Source organism: Carlito syrichta, unplaced genomic scaffold (assembly GCF_000164805.1).
Source record: "Carlito syrichta isolate Samal-C Ts95f unplaced genomic scaffold, Tarsius_syrichta-2.0.1 Scaffold305868, whole genome shotgun sequence".
Classification (NCBI taxonomy): domain Eukaryota; kingdom Metazoa; phylum Chordata; class Mammalia; order Primates; family Tarsiidae; genus Carlito; species Carlito syrichta.
Window position 1 is genome coordinate 787,896 of NW_007249964.1, and position 23,146 is coordinate 811,041.

The following is a 23,146-nucleotide window of genomic DNA, read 5'->3' on the forward strand; positions in this document are numbered from 1 at the left end:
GTTGCTAGTAGACAGTTTAACTGTCTTTATTAATTACAGTATAATTTAAGGTTTGAGTACTGGCACTTGTGTTGGTCATTTTTACAGCGAGAGCAGTTATCTGCCTTATGACGAACCATTTTAGCATTTTCAATGGAAATTTGCTAATATAATGAGTGATAAAAATGTCACACGCTGGTAAATAATGATTATTGCTTTGGCTGGAATTAATTCTTGAAAGGCCGGTTACCTTCACATTAACATTATAACTTGAAGCTTGTCTTTTTCCCTCACTATATTTTCAATATAAGCCAAAAAAAAAAAGGACCGTTGATCATTTCAAATGGATACATATATTTTGGTATTAAGCATCGAATGTCATTTTACCATCAAAGTAGAAATAAGCCAACATAGGATTTTGTTTTTTTAAAAAATAAAATACTGTTTAAAAATAAATATAAGTAGGTCATATCTAGAGTGATGGCTTTCTAATCCAAATATTGTCCCACAGTTAAACCACTGTTTTTGTATGTAATTTAATTTCCCTCCGATGTGAATTTTGTCTTAAACCTTTCATCAATCGGTCAATTCCTTACGTGAAGGTTTGAGACCCAACGTCACTTTATTTGAATGAAGGATACTTTTATTTGACTCAACTACAATGAAGATGAAAGAAACTGTGATTACCCTACATATACATATGCAATATCAAAAAAGACAAAACCTAGAAAGAGAGACTGTATTTTGTTATTATCTTCTTTGGGGGCTTAGGGGGAAGTTGTTACCTGTGTTGGTGTTAGTCTTAGGAGTTTTATGCTCTTATATAAAGGTCCTCATTTAAAAGAGTCACCATTTTGAGTTTGCTTTCTCATTTATCTGAGTGACAAGCCTGAAATAAACATGCAAGAGTGTTCCTGCTTGCGACGATTCCTGAAATACAATTAAAAATGTACTGTGCATCTTTACTAACATTTCATCATCCTTGGGTTCTCCAGTTTATTAAAATAAATATGTACACTTGTCATTTTATCAGCTGGATATGCTGTAAGCAGTATTTAAGTTTAAGCCTGGCAATTAAAGGAATTTCAATTAACCCTAGTATTATATTTATTAGCCAGGTGAGACTTAAGAGTTCAAATGTTTTACTAATTATCAGACTAGAGGGTTTCTAGATGTGGCATAATTGTTCATGAAAAGAGGACAGTAGTTTGCAGCTTAGTAGCAAAAGCTACTTGTTAAAAAAAAAAAGCACCAACTTTCTTAATATGGGCTTTTCAAAACAATGCCGGGAAAGAACGATGACACGTTCCTCCGCGTCAGTGGCTGTTTTGTGAAACAGAGTGCAAGGTTAATTTCAAGTCATCTCTGGGCTTGCATTATGTGCTCTGAATTATATATGTAATGGTTTTATGTTACCATGGTTTGGTCACTTAAAATACTACTTTCAATAGACTGGCAATTTAATTTTTACTGAAAGATGACACTCGAATTCATTAATCCTTAGAATATACATGATAGAATAATATTAAAAAGAAACAGCAAATTTTTCTAAAGGCATGCAACTTAAAAAAAAAAATCTCAAAATCAAGATGGTTTTTCTGGAGTATTTAGGTACTGAATTTGTTTTCTTCACTGAATCGTTATCTAGAGTACTTTTGATAGAATATTTTTATAAAATCATTTGTTCTAATCTAAGCATTTATCATTATATGCAAAAAGATTTCTTGATGAGAATATTATAGACGGTGCATGTTTTTGACATTAGCATTTTATTTGGATGACTAATCTTGCAGATGTGAAATTTGAATGAATTATTCATGAAACTGCTTTCCTCTGAAATTTTAGTTTGCTCTCAATGCTAGTTATTAAACATTTTGTTTTTCTTTATAAAATTTGATGAAGAGAAATAAGAGCATGCTTCCTCAACAGAAAAGATGGCATCTCTTTTTTTCTCCCCAATTCTCTAAGTGGATACTTTCACTTGGAAATTTTGAGGATAAGAGCTTCAGCCCTCCCTGATGATGAAAGCTTTTAGTTAAGATTGATTTAGTTCTGCATCGGAAGCAGCTGGTGATAAACCTAAGGCATATGCCTTACACACAATATCGGCAGGTCAGGAGGGGAAAGAAACTTAGGCTGTGGCGACTCTTACTACCAGTGTGAACAACCAGCATTTTTATTGCATTTGAGAATGCTATAATGTCAGTAATTAGTACTGACTACACAACATTTTTTTTATTGTCTGTATCCACAGACATGGAATGATGGAATTACAGTTGATGTCAAGGAATGAGTTCTTTTATGCCTTATCAAAACAAAACAAAACAAAAAAATTCTTGTTACCGGCAGCACATACACACGAAGCACCATGCTCACAGTCCGGACTGTACCATCTTCATCAAGGCTTATGGGTAGCAGAGATTGTGTGAGCTACACTGGGCCCAAGAAATGCCTTTCAAACTGGAAATCTGATTCTCAGGATAAAAAAGCAAAACCGACTTTGAAAATATCCAAAATATCAGGCGGGTATGCCATTCACCAAAAGGTACCAAAAAGATTCAAAATCCATACAAGCACATTCTTCTTTGTGCCCTTGGAAACGGCGCTCAGCTGGAATGTGGAAAGAAGTATTTTGTAACTCTATTTTTTCATGATAAAAAAGCTAGTGATCTACATCATATCTTGGGTTAAGAATCCAAAGTTTTCTTTCCTAGGTCTGACAGGATGCTGGAAATAGCGTTAGAGCTGTCCGAAGGTGGCAGGCCTGGTGGTCACTCTTTGTGTACATACATAAGCCTTGAGAGTCCATTTTGCTGCTGTCCAGTGTGGCAGCCTAACTCATCTTATATGACAGACTCTAGGGACAGGGAGGGTGGGTCCTCATTCCTAACAGTGCATTTGTCTGACACATGGGACTACCTCCCTAATGTACGCTTTTCTTTGAGAAAAAAAAAAGTAACAAATTTTTCTTTACATCTTGGCACCTTGTAAAGTTTTTTTTTCTTTTTTATACAAAAGTTTAATAGTTTTGACACTCCCCGTTAGTAATCACTACTTCACTGATAAACTTTGAAAGTGTGACCCTGGAATTTCATCATGCAAAATATTTACTGCAGCAGGAGAAAACATTTTTTTAAAACAACACTTTTTTTTCTTTTCAAATGTATGAACTTGTTTAAGATAGCCAGGAAGGCAGTGGTAGGATAAACACAAGGGATAGGAATGTATCAAAAAACAGATTAACGCACGCACACGCACACACACACACACAAAACCTGTACAAAATGCTCCAATCAATGAGAACAGGAAAAAAAAAAAAATCTGTCAACTATGTTACAATTTAAAAGAAAAAAAAAAAGTTAGGGAGTTTCTCCCTCCCACATGTCAGAAAATGTCATCCAATAGTCTTAAAGCAAGGAGATAACTAAATAAAATACATGTCCAGCAAATTCTGCAATTCCATTACATACAGTAGTTTTTTTTTCCAAAGCTGTTTTTTTTGTTTTTTTTTTTTTAGTATCGTTAATATAAAGCAGTTGCACAAAAAGCAAAGGTGTTTTGACAAACAGGTGTATGCATTTATTCCTTTTTAGGAACAATATCTAAAAAAAGAACCGCCCTCCGCCCTCCCCCAAAAAAGACAAAGATTCACACAGACACATCGGGATATATGTACAACATAATAAACCCCATCCTAAAGAAGCGACTGGAATACCCCCGAGGGATACAGAATCAGAACTGTAAAAATCATAGTGAAGTTTGCTTGCTGTTAAAGCCTGAGAATTTTTTTTTCAGTTGGTTCTTGTGCAAGGCTGTGATACCTGCAAAGATATGTAAAATCTAATTTTTCTTTTTTTTTTTTTTTGCTACAGTCTTTAGACTAAGCATGCAAGACATACGACTAAGTGCAACTGAGTGAAATGTATTTTTTTTTTAATTTTAATCATTCCCTAAAGGTTTGAACTGAGGTATGCGTACTAACAGTTTCTCATGCTGTTATCTTTACTCATGTCTAGCTACACATGCTGAGAATGAACTAATCTACCAGATTTTTATCCTCTTTTGAATACCAAACTAACCAGCAACCACTCAGTTTAGAAGCACAGGGCCCCCTTCCCATGACCCTGTCTGGCTACTGCTGCACATCATGAAGCTGCCTGGAAAAGTTTAAAAAAAAAGTCTTGCGTGACCACAGACTGCCCTTTATACAGAAAGCAGAGTGAAGCTTCAAAAGTAACTGCCAGAGAAGTTTTTGTACCAAGCTTATGAGTGGACGGGAGTGTTACTTTGAAAAAAAATTAAAAATGCTGACCAAAGCCTAATCAGAAAAAAAGGAACAAATTAATAACAAAACAAAACAAACTGGAGGATATATGCCAAGATAAACCAAAATTAATGCAGTGATCATAGCACAGCCCTTAAACAAAAGTGGCATATAATTTTTCTAAAAAATGTTTTTATTCTAGAAATACTATTATGTGGTCTGGTTCCATTGCGGAAGCTTTTCTGTTCTGACTCTTATCGTCACTGTCTCCTTTACTGGATACTCTAATTTCAGTGGCATACGTTCAGTTTTTTTTTTTTTTTTTTTCTTTAAGATGGGACTTCCATCTGTGGCTCCTTTAATACTGTGTCTTGTTTTTATCTGCAGTAGCCCCATAAATTGCTCGTTACAAGAATGAGTTTTGGTCTCTGTAGAGGTACTGGGAAAAAAAAAAAAAGAAAAAATGAAAACAAAAACGACCAAGAAAAAGTAACAACTTTGGTTCCATTATCTACTTGGCTTTCTAAATTTACTCTATGATGAAGGAGCAGTTCTCTTTCTCAGGTTAGCAACAGCCTATAGCTTGTCATTTGCAATTCTCTTGCCTCCTTTGATCAACAATAAGAGGATATTTGGCTTCATCAGATAAAGCATAAAACTGAGAACATAATTTACCTTTGTGTAATATCTTTGGTAATTTTAGGAAAAAAAGGTACAAAGAATATAAATTAAGCTTTGAAAGGCTCTCAAACTAAAATAAAAGCTACAGTCCTAGATAAATAAATGACAGGAAAGAGGGTGCAGAGTGGAGGTGTCAAGGGGTTCTGAGGACTGAGGTTGTCCTGACCGAGAACCATCGCCTTTTGCATACCATGTTTGGTTCCCCAAAGCCCAGGGCCTATCTGATGTCTTCTACTGTTAGTTTTTGATACTGGGTTGGTGTGATAATATTGCATAACAAACTGAACTGCAGTACCGAATTTGCACATTTGAAATGAACACTTTAGCATTTGCTGAACTCAGTCCCCATTAACTCTCATAACAAGTTCAATCTGAAATCTAATTTGCATTCAAACGGGTTAATGCCACCAAGCATGTCTGAACTGATGTACAAACTCAGAGCCTCCACTGCCACCACTTTCAGCAAAGTTGCTCAGGGAAGCCAGCTTTTTTGGCCATTTTGCAAACAAAGCAACCCACACTGGTTATAACAATGAACAGCCCACGGCCCGCGGCAACTTGATTACACAAGGGAGAACCTTCATGACCATATTGTCAGTCTAATTAATATAAGAATATTTTTTTGGTGCTGCCTATGTTTCCTTGTGCTGGCAGAACGCTGTGGCATTTATTAAGAATGATGTTTGCTGCAAAAAAAAAGGAAAACCGGAAACCACCCCCTAGCCACCCCCAATACTGCTTCATGGAATGAATCGCATTGTTCCTAGAGTATGTCTCTATTTTTTTTCTGTCATTCATTCTCTTTCTGGCAGGACGTCACGTCTGTGTGAGAGGACCTTCATGTGTAGAGTGCAGCATTTGGGACCTTTTTAAAAAGACCAAAACGGAATGTTTTCTGACTTTAGAGAAACGTGGTGATGTCTGAAGGAAGATGGAATGAGTGACAGAAAGCTACAAACAAGAAATGACATTCAGCTTTGTATAATAAAAACACCTATTAACATTCATCACAAGGTACAGAAAACTTTAAGCCTCCAAGAGGCCGTGGGCCCAAATGGAGGCCTGAGGTCAGAACTTAAAATGGTATAGTAGAAGGAAAAAAAAAAAAGCAATACATTAAAAAGTTTGGGATAATTATTTTTTAACCCCTCCCCCCAATACACACACAAAGGCCTTCCCCATCCCAACTGGAAGCAAAAAAAAAAAAAACAAAAAAAAACAAAATGGAGTAAAGGCAGTGATAATCAACATGCAGTACTGTGCAAATAGGTCGTCCATTGGAATCCTTAAATTCTGGGCAAAGGCTTGGTCTGCAGCTTAGGTGCACAAGCTCCGTCGGGCGTCCTCAGTGTCCAACGTTGGCAGGACTGCAGTTCAAAGTCTGCTGCTAAAAGTGAATCAGTTTAGCAAATTTACAACACTGATGTTGACTGTTAAGAGAGGAAAATCCCAAGTACCAAACAAGTCCATCCAATGCACAGAGTACAAATTCCTTTTTTCAACAAAAAGTAGAAAAATCAAAAATACTCCCAAATGGGATTCTTGATGGCACTAAGAGTTAACACATTTCAGAGTTGTCAAAATGTAGTGAAAATCCTCCAGACTGTACAACAAATGGAGAACAATTTCACTGCTAACTTTTGACGTGTTTCTTTTTTTTTTCTTTTTCCAATCTTCATTCTCAGGGTCGGCCTGCCCAGATATTCACTCCATGTCCTCATTTACTGGTTCGTCTTCGTAATCTCTGTCATGGTCAAAATCTGGACTGTGGTTGGCTGTTGTCACTAAGGACAGAGGCCCTTCAGCTTCCTCTGGATCGAGGGGCTCCTCTTTGACGTGTACAGGATGACTGGAAAAACAAGATAAAGGTTCAGTGAGGGTACTTCCCAGTCCAGTAAAACTCAGCTGTGCTGGGGCAACATAAAAGCCATGTTCTAGAACTGCGCTGCCAATACAGTGGCCACTAGTCACTTGCAGCTTAAATTCCATCTCTCAGTTGCACGGGCCACATTTCAAGTGTGTAAAGGCCACATGTGGTTAGTGGTTACCGTTCTGGACAGTGCAGAGACAGGACATATCCATCATCACTGAAAGTTCTTTTGGACAGCGCTGTTCTAGAATGGTTAATCACTGGACAGACATAGGCTTTGCCTCCCCACCTCAGTATCTTCCCTCATACTTTAATGTACACCCCAAACACCTGAGGACGACCTTGTTAAACTGCAGTGCATGATTCAGCAGGTCTGGGGTGAGGCCTAAGACTCTGCATCTCTAACAAGTTTCCAGGTGATGCTGCTGGTCCTAGGACCACACTTCGAGTACCATATAACAGGCCCCGCAGTGGCATTCTGGGTGGATGAATACCAATCTTCGAATAATTATGTGAAATAAGAATCTGTAATACAACGGCGGTTTGTGGGGACCACTGAGCACAGGAGGCTGGGCTAATCATGGCTTGCTGTGTGTTCTGCTTTGCTAGTTAACATGCAGAACCTGTGAGAGAACTCTCCAGAGGACGACCCCAAGCGAGGTTCTATCATTAATCAACTTCAAGCAAACACAGCAAAGAGACACCATGATACATGCTTGAAACTCCAAATTAATGCATATTTTTACAAACTGTCAATAAGGCAAGAAAAGCCCTGCCAGGAAACACAAACGAAGAGGAAAAGGCTCGCTCAACACAACAATATGATAAGAAAGCAGAGCCCCAATCAGAATAATAACGCTGTCAGCTGTAAACAAGGCAAAACATGAGGCCCGGCTGGTAGCGGCCACTGGGATGTGCGCAGCGGTGATGAGATCTGCCAACTTTCTCATTATGGACCCGTGCGTGGCTCACCCGAAGGGGACTGGGGTGATCACACAAAACCCCTCTGATAACAATTGAGAAATGTTGTTCGTAAATCATATTTACAACCGATCCTTTGCAAATACAAATTACTGATCCTTTGCAAATACAAATTACTGTCCGTGGCAGGGCTTTTGATATGTAAAAGAACCATTCAAGTTAAACTGGTCCCATCTCTGGGACAGACTGTAAAAGGGAGGAGTTTTTAATTGACATTATCAAGTATTAGTAATAAGAGGTGGTACTGGGGATAGTTGGCTTCCTAAATAATTGATGCTGTATGCAAACCCCAAAGGCCCCTTGAACCATTTAAAAACAAACAGAGGAGTGCTTGGGACTGCCCTCAAAGACATGAACCTTCAGAATCAATTGACTCTAAAATTAGCACACTGTAGAGAGAGTTTGGGGAGACAGATGTTAAATAAATAGCTTAAAAAAAAACATGCTCTTATTCTTAAAAACTATTTGCAAAATAAAATACAGCAAAGTTGCATTACAGTGCATTTTACATATGGCTCTCCATCTATTAATTTTTAATGGCCTTATTTCTCTGTGTTTCTGCAGTAAGACTTGGGACAGGCTGCAGAAATTGCAGAGCCCAGTGCAAAATGAAAATGCAGGGTCCCTGGCTAAAAAATTAAAAATTTTAAGACTGAAACAGCCGAGTATTAAAACAAGTGCATGCTGGGCACAGGGGGTGAGTCCCAGTTACTCTGGAGGCTGAGGAGGGAGGATAGCTTCAACCAAGGAGTTCAAGTCCAGCCTGGATGACACAGTGAAATCTCATCTCTAAAAAAAATTAAAAAGCAATAATAAAAACAAAAAAAAACTAAGTGCAGTGTCTTTTTAGGCATGGGGCTTTGTGACTGCGTGTCGCACACCTGTGACATAAGTTCTAGTAGAACTACCCACCACTTAAACTCTTAAGCTCAGTTTTCTTGTTTTTGCCTATCCCTTTTCATTTGGGGTCATATTTTTGCATACTGTAAACCCAGCAGGAATGCTATTTTTTTATTCTGCTAGATTTACAGTTATCATTTTTATGGCTAGTTGGGATTCCATTGTGTTGACATATGTCAGTGTCTTAATACTTGGCATTTTATGATTGTCTTTTTCCCACTCCCTTTTACTGTTTGTACACTACAGTGACCATTTTTTTTTTGAGTTGGCGTCGCACTCTGTCGCCCAGACTGGAGTGCAGTGGCCGCTCCCGGCCACCGCAGCCTCGACCTGCTAGGCTCCGGCGATCCTTCCACCTCAGCCTTCCGAGTAGCTGGAACTACGGGTGCAAGCTACCACGCCCGGCTAATTTTTTGATTTATTGTAGAGATGAGGTCTCGCTGCCCAGGCGGATCTTGAACCCGTGGGCTCAGGCATCCACTCACCTCAGCCTCCCAAAGGCGCGGGATTACAGGCTGAGCCACTGAGCCTGGCTACAGTGACCATTTTTATCCATTAATCTTTCTACTGTTGATTTACCTCCTTAGGATAAATTTTCAAGAATGGAATTGTTGGAGCAAAGGCCGAAACAACTTTATGGTTCCCATGATTTATTGCAATATTAATTTCCAAAGGGGTTATCAACTTAGACTCAATCTCATCAGCACCAAGCACTATTTTTAAAAAATATTTTGTTGCTTAGCAGGTATAAGGTAAGCTCAGGTTACCTTAAACTGCGTTTCTTGGATTAATGACAAGGGTGAACATTTCTCAATGTTTCAGGTGCATATTTTCAACTGTTGAAAGTTGTTACCTTACAAATTACTCCTTCTATCTCCACTGATGGCATGATTCTAGTAATGTCCATTGGAATTTGGCTGTATTTTCCTTAGTCATATATTAAGATTCATTTTCCAGATTTTCTGAATTTCATTTTTTAAAACTATCAGGCTTATTAAGCTTTCAGGTTTACAAACCAGAATGTGATGGTATAAGCTAATATTAGCCTTTGTGGGAAAGGAGGTTGGAAAATGTTTGACAAAATAGAACCACTGTAATGAAGTTCTTGTTTTAAAACTTTAGACTTTGACAAACCTTTTGCTAAGCTTAGCCAAAACAAAAACAACAACAAAATCAGATAACATGTAAGTCCCCCAACAAAACACAGTTCACAACACGAGAAAATAATCTGCTTATCCAAGTACCCTGATTTGATCAATACACATCGTATACCATGTAACAAAATATCCCATGTACTCCCACCATATATACAACTATGATATATCAATTTTTTAAGACCATAGAAGCAAAAAACAAAAACAAACAAATAAAAAAACGTAACCATTTTTCCTCTAAATTGGTAGCCAACATTCATTAAGATTATTTACCATCCCAAAGACAGATAATGATCCTGTCATGCCTGCTGGGTCCCCAACACATGCTAACTGGCTAGATGTACTGACAGCCTGACAACACAACCAGGTTGGAGAGTAAGGCTCCTTAAACTTCAGAGAAGTGAAATCCAATTTCAGGACATTTCTTGATATTAGCAGTTACCCCTGGGTGTGGCTAATGTAGTCCTAGGGGCATCCAGCGCTTCAAAGAATAAAACAGGATGGGTTTCCATGTAAGACACATTTTAGATAAGACGCAAACTATGTGAGACATGATGCTTCCAGACACTCACCGTGTCTCCTAGAAATCAGAGCTGCACCATGCACCTTCTTTTCCTAGCAGACACCACCCCCCCACCTCCCCCACCCTTTTTCTCCAACTCCTACTTCCGAAAGGGCTACCCATGAATAACTGTGCAAAACCACACATTTCCCTTCTCCTTACATCTGAGTAATTCCTTTGTTTAGCCACTCTGGGAACACAGGAGTTTTAAAATAAAGCTGACTGGTGTTTAAAGGCATTGTGTTCTGGGGGTGTATGCACAGCATGGAGTATTTTGCTTTGTAGCTCCTTTAGCTCCTATCAGGATAAAAGTCTAATGCCCCAAAGCCATAATTATGTGACTACTTTCTAGTGTTTCAAAGGAGAAACAAAATGTGGTGGTATCTGAGTGTCACCGAAAGGGTAAGAACGAAGAGTTCTGTTTCAACACTAGATATTAGCGAGGCTGCCTTCCTAACAAGGTCCTTCAAGCCGTGCCGTAAAGTTTATGACTTGATTTATTCCAATAGACTAAAACAGTTAAAAAACAATTTGCATCATAGCAGGGTAATGCACACTGGACAAGAATGAAAACTATGTCATTATAGAATTCGCTTAATGGAAGTATGAGGTCAAAAAGAGTAACAGTCTATGACACTGATAACAGAAACAGGGAATCTGCAGACATATAATTACATTTAGCAAACAGCATAAACCTGTGCGATGTGAGCAACACATTCTGATGTCTCCATGTAGATTTTCTTAAAAAGACAAACCAAAAAACAGTAAAAATCTTAATGTCATTCAAAATCATGATGATTGAGATACAATACCATTTTTGGTAATACTGGGGTGAATTCAAAGTTGTTAAACAAACTAACTGATTTTCTTTTGCACAGCAAAATTAGCATCACCCTAAATTGTTGTTTGTGGCTTGCATTCAGATATCTATCTCTTTTCTTTCTTTTTGTTTTAGCGGTCCTTTGTGTTAAATACCAGGAAGATGTATCAACTAAACGTTGGAGTTTGTACAGCTTATGAGAAATAGTATCTATTCCTTTCAATAACTTCAGACATTTTTGCTCTAATGACTATTGCTTGAAGTAGCTTATATACCAATTTACATTTGCTCTGAACTTCCTTAGTATCTAAGTAAATACTCCCGCCATGACAATGATTTAAAGATGAATATGAGTGTGATAACAATAAAGTCAGAAACACCAGGTTGCTTTAGAAAGGATGAAATACAGCAGCATCAGTGTGAAAGATAAACACATTCTTAAAATGTTGTGAAGTAAATGCTAAGATACTATTCATACAAATTAAAAATGATTATTTCCATCTTTAAAGATCCTTTTCAAAGCACTCTAGAGATGAAATTCAAATGCTAGAAAATCAAATTTTAGATTCCTCTGTACCCTCCAATTATGCTGGCAGATAACATTGTTTTCTTTGTCATTAGACGCCAATTCATTCTGTTCCTAATTGTTACAGGTTATCTTTTCCCCATTCCTATCACTCAAATTATCTTAAAATAATATGTTGGTCAGCAATTTAGAAAGAATGTGTACACAAACAGCCTATTCCAGGAGCTGACAGTATTGCAAACATTAAATGGGTTCGTCCCTTCAAGGGGGCAACAGTTTTACAGAAACTCACTAAAAGGGGAGAGACTGTCATTCCAGACATCTGCAAATCCATTCATTTGGAATAACGTGGTTTCTTTTCTGTTTTAAAACTTTTCCTGGGTGAGAGGAAGTTATAGTCACACCAGTTTTCTCCCATCACTCAGCTCAGCCAAAGGGGCATCATGGCCTCATGGCCTCGGCCCTTCCTGGGGTTTGCAGAGAGTCCTGGTGCTATTCACATTCAGCATGGGCAGCCGTCCGCCCAGCACTTCATTCAGTTATATGTACACTCATTATACTGCCGTCTGCTGCTATAATGCTCCTATTAATTTTCCTTTTGATATTTTAAGAGCAATCTATAAATCATGCTGCCTTTCATTTGTGCTATCATTAATGCTTGGTAACAATGCTGCGTTGTGGTGTTCATGGTTAAGCTTATCACACAACCAGGTAAACAAATATCTTTTCTCTCTGCTAGGTTCAGCACCCTCGGAAGTTGAACTGGAAACTTTCTCATAGAGAAGCATATTAGTTTCAGGAGAAAAAAGTAGTGTGGCTTAAATAATGGCCCGAGATGAAAAGCAGAGAAAAAAAGCAAATATGTTTCCCATTTTATTGCTGTGTGTACTTTAGGGCTGGATGAAGCCAACTGCTTTTCTGAAAAAGTTAGCAATAGTCCTTTTACGTACTAACTGAGCTAAACAATTTTAGAAGCACAAACTTCTACCTGGGTTCTGGGAAATCAGAAATGGCAGAAAACAAGTATGCAGAGGCCAGAGGAGGGCTTGTGTGCACAAAGAACAGGGAGACTGGGGTCTGAAAGGAAGGACCTTGTGGGTGGTCAATACTCACACGGCTTGCATAGGGGATCTGCCTGGACTGCTGTCACTCTCGTTGCTGTTGGTGTGCTCCATTGCCCCGTTCAGCTCTTCCCGTATGGCGCTGGCCAAGTTGCCCAGAGTGGGATTTCCCATGGAAGCGGTAGTGTATAGAGGTATACTATTCTCAGCCATTGAAGCCTGCCATCAACCAAGAGAAAAGTGATGAAGACACAGGGTATGCCAGATAATGAAACTACTAATTACGAGTGTATTCAATAATCTTCAGTTCCAGTTCATTGTAACATGGTTGGCAAATACAGGTTTCTAAGAGGTGTCGTAGGATTTTGCTTTAAAAGTGACTCTTAAAAGATCCTAGACAAAAAAATAAATTAATTAATTAATTAATAAAATAAAAGATTCTTGTCTCAAGTTTGGTTTTGGAGAGCTATCTAGGGTGACAAAAGTGCCCATGGGTAGGAAGGACTCAATTTGGTCCTCCTTGGTAGTCACATGGTTTGGACAAAGCTATCTAATATGAGGTTTATGTCGCAGAGTTTTTTTTTCTTTAAGAGGAACTGAATATTTCCAGATCACAGTGAAATATAATGGAATTTTTATTTCTTTATCCATTTTGATGACTCCACTATTGGATATCAGAGATTTGATGAGATTATTCTGGCTGCAGTGCCCAAACTTATGAGAACTTCCATAAACAATTACCTCTTAGAACCTATAGAATTGGAATCAATTTTTATCTACCCTCCCATCATTTCTGTTTTAATGATTTTTGAATCTGTTTAGTGTAGTTTGAGATAACTGGTTGAAAGTAACACCACATAATCTTTCAGACTCAGACCAATTGTCAGGGATTTTAGGACTAAAGAAAAATCTCTGGCAAAAGGAAGCCCTAAATCATATTTCACTTTGGTGTCTTAGTACATCGATATGAAAGGTGACAAAGTCACTCCAAATGAATGTCAGCAAAAAAGTGAGGAAATTTTAAAAAAAGAAGAAATCATATACTCTATGGTAGGATACCATTCACTTCCTATCCTGCTGCATTTGTAAAGAAGGGTCACCCAGTCTGAAATGCAGACAATAGTTCCAAATAACACTAGACTCAAGTATCCATATTTGTTTCATCTGGGTGGTGATCATGACCCAGTGACTTTTCATTTTATTAAAGAGGACAGACTTTCAAAAATTGGTCACTGTAATTAGACCAAGATTCATCAAAACTGTTCTCCTGCAGACTATACTAAGCCTGCTTTCCCATCCTAATGAGAAAAAAAATACAACCACAAGATAATCTGGCATGGTGACTTCCACTGGCCAGTCACACGAGAGCCCAAACTGTTCTAGAAATCCAGGTTGTATAGTGAAAGAGCCAAAAGTGAAGAGAGACAGAGTGCAAATCTGGGTGGTAGAAAGTCTGCTTAGGGTAACAATTGCAGCCTCATCTATGGTACAAACCCCAAAGCCAGGGCTTTTTAGGTACAAGTCATGTACACACTCACGTCACATAGCATTGGCTAGTGGGCTATTTCAAAGCCAGCCTCGACACAAGCCCACAACTTTCCCTTCCCTCCACTTCTGAATTTATATAACTGCCTTCTTTTAAAAAACAGGGAAAATATCCCTGTTTTTATTTCCAAATGTGGTGAACTCATTGTGATGAACAGCAAATCTGAACACTGTCCACTCTCCTCCAGCGTGTCAAATAATTTGCATCAAGTACTTTTTTCAACAGATCTCTAATAACTGCAATAGAGCATATTTTTCTTTTTTTGGCAAAGCACTTGCCAGAATTACTATAATGATCATTATTTCTCAAACTGCAGCTGGAGAGGCATCATAACTGCCTTTATTTGCAACAGCACAGTGGCCACACCTCTCTTACTAACGGAAGTTGTGCTGGAACCATTGATTGAGCCTCTTTCCATTGGAAATACCCTAAGATCAGCTCTCATAATTTTACTATCTCCCAGTCAGAATGTGGCAAAAGTGGAACCATTGCTAGCCTAACTTTTTTTTTAGCAGCTTCCTTAGTCAAATATTGAGAGGTCAAGTCAAAATTGAAACATTGGTAAGAATGTTTCCCTTGGGATAAGTTGGTCACCCTCTAGATGGGTCAGTCTTCTTGGGTCCAGTATTCTCTTGGGTTCGTTTAAGTATTCTAGGTCAAGGCCATCACTGATTGGGATTTGATCACAGAACATGGGCTGAGGCACAACAGCTACAGTGGTGAAAGGTACCCAAAGGCAAGATCCCTTGGTTCTCAGGCAAGATGCAAGTGATGAAAATGGGCCTTGTTCCTTTAAAAAATAATCAAATGGGCTGCAAAGAGATCCCAGTGCCCGATCCACAACAGAGTCTCTTAACACTCTTTGTTGAGCAAGTGATCAGAGCAACCCACCCAAGGTTATAGAAAATTTCACCAACTGCTCATGCCTTACAAAGTGGTTCTTTTTTGTAGTTGATGTCCACTTGGAAACAGGTGTGTTACAAAAATGGACTTAATTATATAAATGGTCCTTGCACAGTATGTGGTTTCATATCAAGCTGGCACCTCTGCCAAAAAACGAAGTTGCTTAAGTAATGATGCCGAAGTCCATAAGTACCCTCGCTCCTGGAACATTCACCACTCTGAGATCCTCGGGGAAAAGGCAGTCTATAAATACGAAGCTTTACGGTTACCCTTAGTTACTTCACTTTTCAGAGCATAATGCAATCTGTCCCAAGTCCCATGTTTTATTTCTGTAGTGGATTCTGCTGTCCTATTTTATATATTGTATATCATGCATTATGTTGCTCTAGTAATTTTTTTAAAGATATTGTTCCACTATTATTTTTACTTGTCTTGGAAAATGGAAATGGGTGATAATGGAAAGGAAGGCCTGCTGGCAGAATCTTTATTTAATTTGCACAGTAGAAAGTTGTCTTCTGTGACTGTCTACTGATCACGGATCCAAACTCATAGAGGCGAGGGAAACAATCCGCTCCTCAAATGATGGATTTATATCCATTTATTTGCTTCGCCTCATTATGGACACAAAGAGTTCTTGGAAAATTGTGGGATGGTTTTGGGCTACCGCAGGAAACAAGAAAGGGTTCAGAGGATGCCAAAAGCAAATGTTTTAGAGATGAAACCTGAACAGTTCTGTAATGGTAAAGCATACTAATTGAAATTAGTCACATAGTTAAGAGAATCTACAGGATGGAGGATCACTTTATTTTTATTTTTATTTTTTGCCTTTCCGCCTCATGAATGTAAAATGTGCCTGTAATCTTAATACTATTCCAGATAGAACAGCCTTTAAATTCATGCTTCACAAGACTCCAGGGAAAATAAGTTACTAATGAATGGTATTTACAGTGGCGGCATCTAAGCGTGCTTTCATTTACTCTTCTAAAGTTACTGTGTAAACTACAAGTAATTAAAAGAAACGCAGAAAGTAGTTTCTCCTATTAAATCTGGTTCAGGCTAAAAATAAATAAATATAAATACTGAAATGCTAAGTAATGCCTCTAAACTGAAGCTGGGTAAAAAGGCATAACATCCATTCTCGGAGCCTTAAGATCCTGTTGGTGATTTGGGTAAAGAGTCCTGTAAGGCACAGAGTAGGTGCTCAATAAATACTTGTCTAATACATAGTGAGAACCAGAGTTCCTGTCAGTATCTCCTCCTCTCCCATCCTCTTCCCATAATGTTTCCAATTATCACCCCTTTTTTGACTTTTGTTTCTCTGTCTGTGCCCTCACCCCAAGACATTTTAGTATCTGTTTAGGTATTATGGCCCCTTGGAAGGGCACAAGACATTGTGGAATCTCAGAAGCAGTTTTGGGGTGATACAGCCCCCATGGAGAATGCACGCTGTGATGGTATTAGATTACAAATGCCAGATTTGTCCATAGAATATGACATTTAAAAGTCATCAAGATTCTCTTGGCCTGTCTTCTAGAACAGTCTGGGTAGGGCAAAACAAATAGGACCACTGGCCAAAAAGAAGCTGCCTATGATGAACTCTTGAGGAGTCTTGAGTACTACACCCAGGTACTTCAGTGAAGTGATACTGGATTGTCTCGTCCATTTAAGAAATGAGACACACAATAAACAGATTGCAGCTGGGCTCAGTGGCTCAGCCTGTAATCCTGCGCTTTGGGAGGCCGAGGTGAGTGGACTGCCTGAGCCCGTGGGTTCGAGACCCACCTGGGCAACTTGGTGAGACCTCATCTCTACAATAAATCAAAAACTTAGCCGGGCATGGTAGCGTGCGCCTGTAGTTCCAGCTACTTGGAAGGCTGAGGCGGAAGGATCGCCGGAGCCCAGCCGGTCGAGGCTGCGGTGGCCGGGAGTGGCCACTGCACGCCAGTCTGGGCGACAGAGTGAGACTCCAACTCAAAAAAACAAGACAAAACAAAAAACCAGATTGCCAGATGCTGAGGCTGCCCTGGTAGCTCATATTCGGGTGGTAATCTCTCTCCTGCTCAAAATCAGCGCCATCATCTTCCAGTACCTCTGGTGATGTGACAAGTGCTTTTGGTTTGTCAGTAGGAAACAAACACTCTGTGCAACTACTACGTCATCCTGAACAATCCGTTGGAAACCTCAAGAGCTTTTTTACACACCTTTATTGTTTAAGCAAAAACAGTTTACTTTTACAAAGTGAACCAAACCTAGCTCTCCCCTCCCACCAGACAAAAGAAAAGATGCTAACATCCACTTTAAAAGAAGAAGAAATACAAAGCCCTGCTTTCTCTTTAAACCCGTGAACAATAGAAGGTCATGTGACGTGGTGGCCTATCATCCCGCACATTAATAGCTGTGCTAGAGTAATTACACTTGTGGTATTTTTGCCTCAAGTGAAATTCTGAAATAAGAGGATGGAAATTATGATACTGCTGATAAATATTAATAAGTGAACTTTTAATTTTTTTGCCACAATATTCAAAATGCTAAGCATCCAGCTAATGCTGAAGCAGGCCGATGTGTTTGCCTCCGGGGAGTACGATGCTTTGTGCACTTAAGAAAAAAGTTTAACGGAATTAAAATTTAATATCTAATTAGAGCGAGGCTAATATATTTTGAAATGAGTGGGGGAGACCTGTGCCTCTGCTGCATATTCGGGATGGCCATTAATCTTACCTGTAAAGCTGCATTGAGAGGTGTGCAGTAGGCGTGGCTGCTCTGCATGTTTTTAATAAGGGAAGGGTTACTGCATAAGAAAAAGATAAAAACTCCAAGTTAAACAAAATCGACTTCCAAGTTCCTAGTTAAGTTTTGTTTTCAGCTTGCTGGTGTCCTTCCAAATCAGAAAGCTCCCCCCGTAACAAAACCAAAGAAAAGTCAGGCTTTCTCCTTGTCCCCTGCTTTATAGGGCTGGTCTGTGTGTAGACCTCTGGGGATAGACTCTGCTATTCGAGGAAACTAGGTGTAAAATTCTGGCTTAAGTAATAACAGGCTTGGGTACTCCCTCCAGAGGCCTCTCTGCAGATTTTTAGTAGTTACCCTGCCTCCAGACTCCAAGAGGAAGGGAGCAGCCTGGGAAAGCCTGCTGGGGAAGTCAGTGAGCTCATAGCAGGGGTTCCTGGGAATGAGACGGAAGAATCTTGGCTCTTAAGCATCTTCATGATTTGAACTCTATAGTGACTGCTAGAGGAACGGCAGGAAGGCTGTTAAGGAAGATCTCCACGGCACGTTTATTGCCAAAAGAAGATGGAGAGTAGGGTATGCCAGGGGAGGGTCTTTCCTAAGTAAGGTGAGAGGTCGAGTTGATGTCTTTCTTATACAGCCAAATGTGGGAGAGTCTCAGAATATTTGACGCCGTCTCCACTCACAAACCAAGTGAAAGCCAAGATACTGTTTGCAGAAAATCTCGAGCCCAATGAGACTAAAAATGCTAAAAATTATATAGGACATTCTGAGGGGAAAGAATGTCTTCCAGTAGGCAGTTTTCTACATTTATCAATGGCCTTTAAAGGAAGTATACTTGATATCACCAGTTTCCTTCCTGTGCTGGGAACATTTTGATCAATTACTTCATTACATTTATGTTATTATACTGAGTAAACAAATAAGAAATTTACCCCAACAGTATACATTTTGACTCTAAACAAAAATGTCCTTTTAACTTGGAGGAATTATGGCTTAAGCAAACATATTTAGTTATAGAATCCCCGTAAGCTGCTGAATCAAAATACAACCAATATTTGCATTAAAGACGTCAAAAAAGCATTATTCAAGGCACTGGTGTTCCAAAGAGAAAACAAGAGAAATACATGTACAAATCACACAATTTAGTTTCATTGCAGAAAGCTGTGGCACTGCTATTGGTGAAATGCAAAACTACATGGGATGAGTCAACCATGCAAAGCCAAAGCAACAGCAGAAAAAAAAAACAAAAGCAAGTAAAGGCTCTTACTGTGCGACAAGCTCGTCAAAGTTTTCATCGGGGCAGTATTTGCGAGGACGGCCTCGTTGAATATGGCGGCCACGTTTAAACTCTTCATCATCAACTGTCCAAAAGGACCCAAACTCATCCTCTACTCTGATAAAGCACTTATGCAGTGAGAGGTTGGTGCGAATGGCACCCTGGGATAGGAGCAGCAGCAAAGGAGATGGAGTGGCAACAAAAGGAGACGGGGTTGGGGGCAGAACAGACATCCAATACAGGGAACAGGAAAAAGAAAATAAAATGCAATAAGCATAAGCAAATGGTTTGTGAGGGTTAATATGCATTGCCACCTAAAAGCTACTAGCATGTGATGCAACAAAGACCAGCAAGCAGGGCAAGGGGACTGGTGGGTATACAAAACAGGAGGGATGAAATGCTTTTTTGCTTCCCTTAACTGAGACAACGTGAAACCAGTTCTGTGGTCTAACACCATCTAGCAGCCAAAGCCTCTACGTTATACTTGTTAGCACAATCCAAGCTAGGCTAAGAAGTTCAAACATGGTGGACGTACCCACTGATCTTTTGTGGCCTTCGTTTTTGGAATTCTACTTCATCCACTGTCCATACTGCCCCTTTAACGTTTTCTACTCGCACAAAACACTTGTGAAGACTAAGATTATGACGCACTGCATTCTGCAGCAAGTATAAAAGAGAGAACATTTACATTTTCTATAAGAAAAGACTCCAAAAACAGCAGTAAATTCAGCCTAACAGTCCACATTTGTAAAACCATCCCCAAGAGCTATAGCTACCACCCCCGTGGATAACCTCCTTGTAGTGAAGGATGTCTTTTCCAACCAAAAGCAAAAAATAAACCAAAATTATAAATTAATTGTCCTTTTTGGCATTGTGGTCTAGTTTCTGGTAATATCTAACCAGAAGAAATATTTTTTAACATGTATATAAGCCCAAAATAGGTTCCCCAGTACAAATCTGAAAATATTGTTACTATGACTTCAAATAAGAAACCATGCAAAGCATAAAACTGTCCCTTTAAGCCCACCTACCTCCCATAACAAAGGGGTATTTTTTTTTAAACCATGAAAGAAGAAGACTTGGTTGTTATTGCTAAATACAGTTTTGTTCCTGACAGCTTCTGGCTTTAAAAATGTCCATTAAGGAAAAGTCTAAATTGGATTTTACCACTGAGAGTATCACCTCGCGTAGCCATCAGGATCAGGGGGTGAACTGACTCCCAAGGGATCAGAATCTATCATCAAGCTACATCTTACCTTCCGGAATATATATGAGAGTTGGCCTTGACTATGGGCAAGTACCTTAATTAATTGAGTAAATGCCAAAGGAACACATGAATAAAACTCTCAATGGCAAAATGACTATATTCCTGCAGCTGAAGGTTTCTGTAGACACATGTTTCCTTCTTAGGGTTAAAAGTCATTTCTGGTCATTCCTAAACAGAGACCTTTGACATAGATGATCTATCAAAAAGGAGGATCTCAACTCAAGGATGAAGAACTTTTAACAACTCATCTTTTTCTTTGGGTTTCAGAAGAATCCCCAACCCTTACTGGCTATAGTAACAAGCAGGACTTCATTTCATTAGTCCTGCCTGGTCAAACTTGCTGATCCAAACTCAACATTGGCCATGAGGATATAACGAAGAGACTCATGTCATTCACTTAAAACATTTTTCTTATTCAGAATAAGTAGGTGACTCAATTGGGGCATGAGATATTGATACTTTGTAACCCTCTCAATTACTATGGCACTGCTATTGTACAAACATCTGTACTGCCCCCCTTTCAGCACCAGTAAGTATTTGCTCCCTGATTATCCTTAATGGTGGAAAATCTTGATACTTTGAGAGGTGTTTCAATTTTTAGACAATCACAATTGGTTATGCTGTGAGGATTCAAGCTACATAATTATTTTTCTCTTCTGATATGAAGTATTTAGAAGACATTGAGATAAGTTTTACTGCATGGTGTGATGAACTGCTCACAAGGAAGATTCACAGGATAAATTCCCAAAGAGCTGTTGAGTAACATCAGTATAATTCAGGTAGATTCAAGATACCTAGGTGCCTATCAAAGGACACCCCTGATTCAAAAAAGTTTGATGGGTTTGCTTAAAAGTAAAACAAAAAACCCTCTAAACTAAAAACATTTGGTATGTCATAATTACACTTGATATTCTTTGCATATAAATTGTAGTCTAGCCTTTAAGCATTTTTTAAATATTGCACAAAGGCACGGGATAGGGTACAAAAGGTCTGCTGTTACTTACTAGAACAAAACTGAGGTGGTATAAATAAATAAAGGCAAATTTCCTTTAAAAATCCAGACAGGGCATGTATATATGTGGGAGACATAACTGAAAAAGAAGTCAGCGTTGCTCCTAGTCCTAATCACTGACTGATGTTTTAAAATAAGTATAAAAATGTGCAGAACTGAAAGAGCTAAAAGTTACTTCTGATAAAAAGATTTCTATAGATCTGGCAGAGCAATATAGCCACGTAAGTAAAGATGCAAAGCCAAAACTTAAGTTTTGTCACTAAGACTGCATATCTAAGCAGAAAGCAACTAGAAATCAAGAGTTTTCCAAAAAGATGAGTAAGCTCTTTTCAGTCTTAATTTTAACTGAGTATTTTGTCTAAGATCACAGTCCGAATAAGGACACATAAAATAAAAGTATATGTATTTTTGAGTCATTAAATACTTCATCTAGGGTTGTTTATATTAATGACACTTTTTTCTGTAGTTTGCAAAATGAAAAAGTTCAATCTAAAGATTTGGGCTTAAATATTACATTTACAACTGGTAATTATTTTTAAATTAGATCATCTCTATTTATAAAAGGCAATCTGAAGAAAATGTCTGCTTCATGCTTCTACTTCCTAAATTTTAAACGCATTCCTGGCTAAAGATCCTTTCCATTTTATCTCCCAAGGCAGGCTGAGGAAAAGATGGTAAGATTTCAAACATAGCGTCCTTTCGGTGCCCATGAGTCTTAATGGAAATGAAAGGATAAATTGGGCCATAATAGATATTCACAGCTCTGTAAAGTTGATGAATTAATTCTATGGTTATGTTCATTTTCTTTTAAAATGCTAATTTATCAGGAACTTAACAGAGGAAATGTGTTTTTCTGTTTTTTGCTTTGTTTTTTCTCCCATATAAAATTAAGGAATCAGTAAGGAAGGTCTTTATTTCAAGGAAACCAAGTTTTCCTTGCGTCCTGTAATAAATCGCTATCATATTCAGATTAGTGACATGTACAAATGCCCTTAAATGTTTTCATTACATGTTTCTTTTTGTTTGTTTGTTTTTTTCTTTTGTTTTGAGTTGGAGTCTCATTCCATCGCCCAGGCTGGAGTGGAGTGGCACGCTCACAACCACCCTAGCGTTGACCTGCTGGGCCTCCAGCCATTCTTCCAAGTAGCTGGAACTACAGGCGTGCACTACTGGAACTGTACTGTACTGGAACTACAGGCGTGCCTGGGTAATTTTTGATTTATTGTAGAGACGAGGTCTCACCAAATTGCCTGGGCTGGTCTCAAATCCGTGGGCTCAGGCAATTCACTCACCTCGGCCTCCCAAAGTGCTGGGATTACAGACTGAGCCACTGAGCCCGGCCTCATTACATGTTTCTAAATGTTTTGGACTTCAGGGGTTACAAGGATTCCAGGTTGTAAAAAATAAAAATGTCTGAGTGGATCTGCCCCCTTCTATAAGCAAGAATATCAGACACCAAGAAACTGAAAATTGGAAAGTCCAAAAATTTGTGAGGGCTTAATCAAATATAATGGAATAAATACCATGGAAATCTGTAAGACAATTGCTGAACTGGGAATGAGGTATGCCATATGACCCCAAGGACTGTTGGGATCACCTAACACAGAGCTATGAAAC

General features: G+C 38.8%; 1 protein-coding gene across 7 annotated transcripts in view; it reads right to left on the reverse strand.

Moving 5' to 3' along the window:
* Positions 1 to 2,131: 2,131 nt before the first annotated feature.
* Positions 2,132 to 23,146, reverse strand: part of FOXP1 (forkhead box P1) — a 614,874-nt gene continuing 593,859 nt past the window's right edge. For 6 of the 7 annotated variants that reach the window (XM_008062851.1, XM_021714905.1, XM_021714904.1 and 3 more), the window contains 4 exons: positions 19,786 to 19,907; positions 17,966 to 18,035; positions 12,851 to 13,017; positions 2,132 to 6,773 (listed from right to left, as the gene is read on the reverse strand). In XM_008062851.1, coding sequence (XP_008061042.1) covers positions 6,629 to 6,773; positions 12,851 to 13,017; positions 17,966 to 18,035; positions 19,786 to 19,907 — 504 coding nt within the window. In that variant the 3' untranslated portion in view covers positions 2,132 to 6,628. Of the gene's footprint in view, positions 6,774 to 12,850; positions 13,018 to 17,965; positions 18,036 to 19,241; positions 19,412 to 19,785; positions 19,908 to 23,146 lie in introns of all 7 variants that reach the window. The other variant, XM_021714901.1, reaches the window with a different exon arrangement.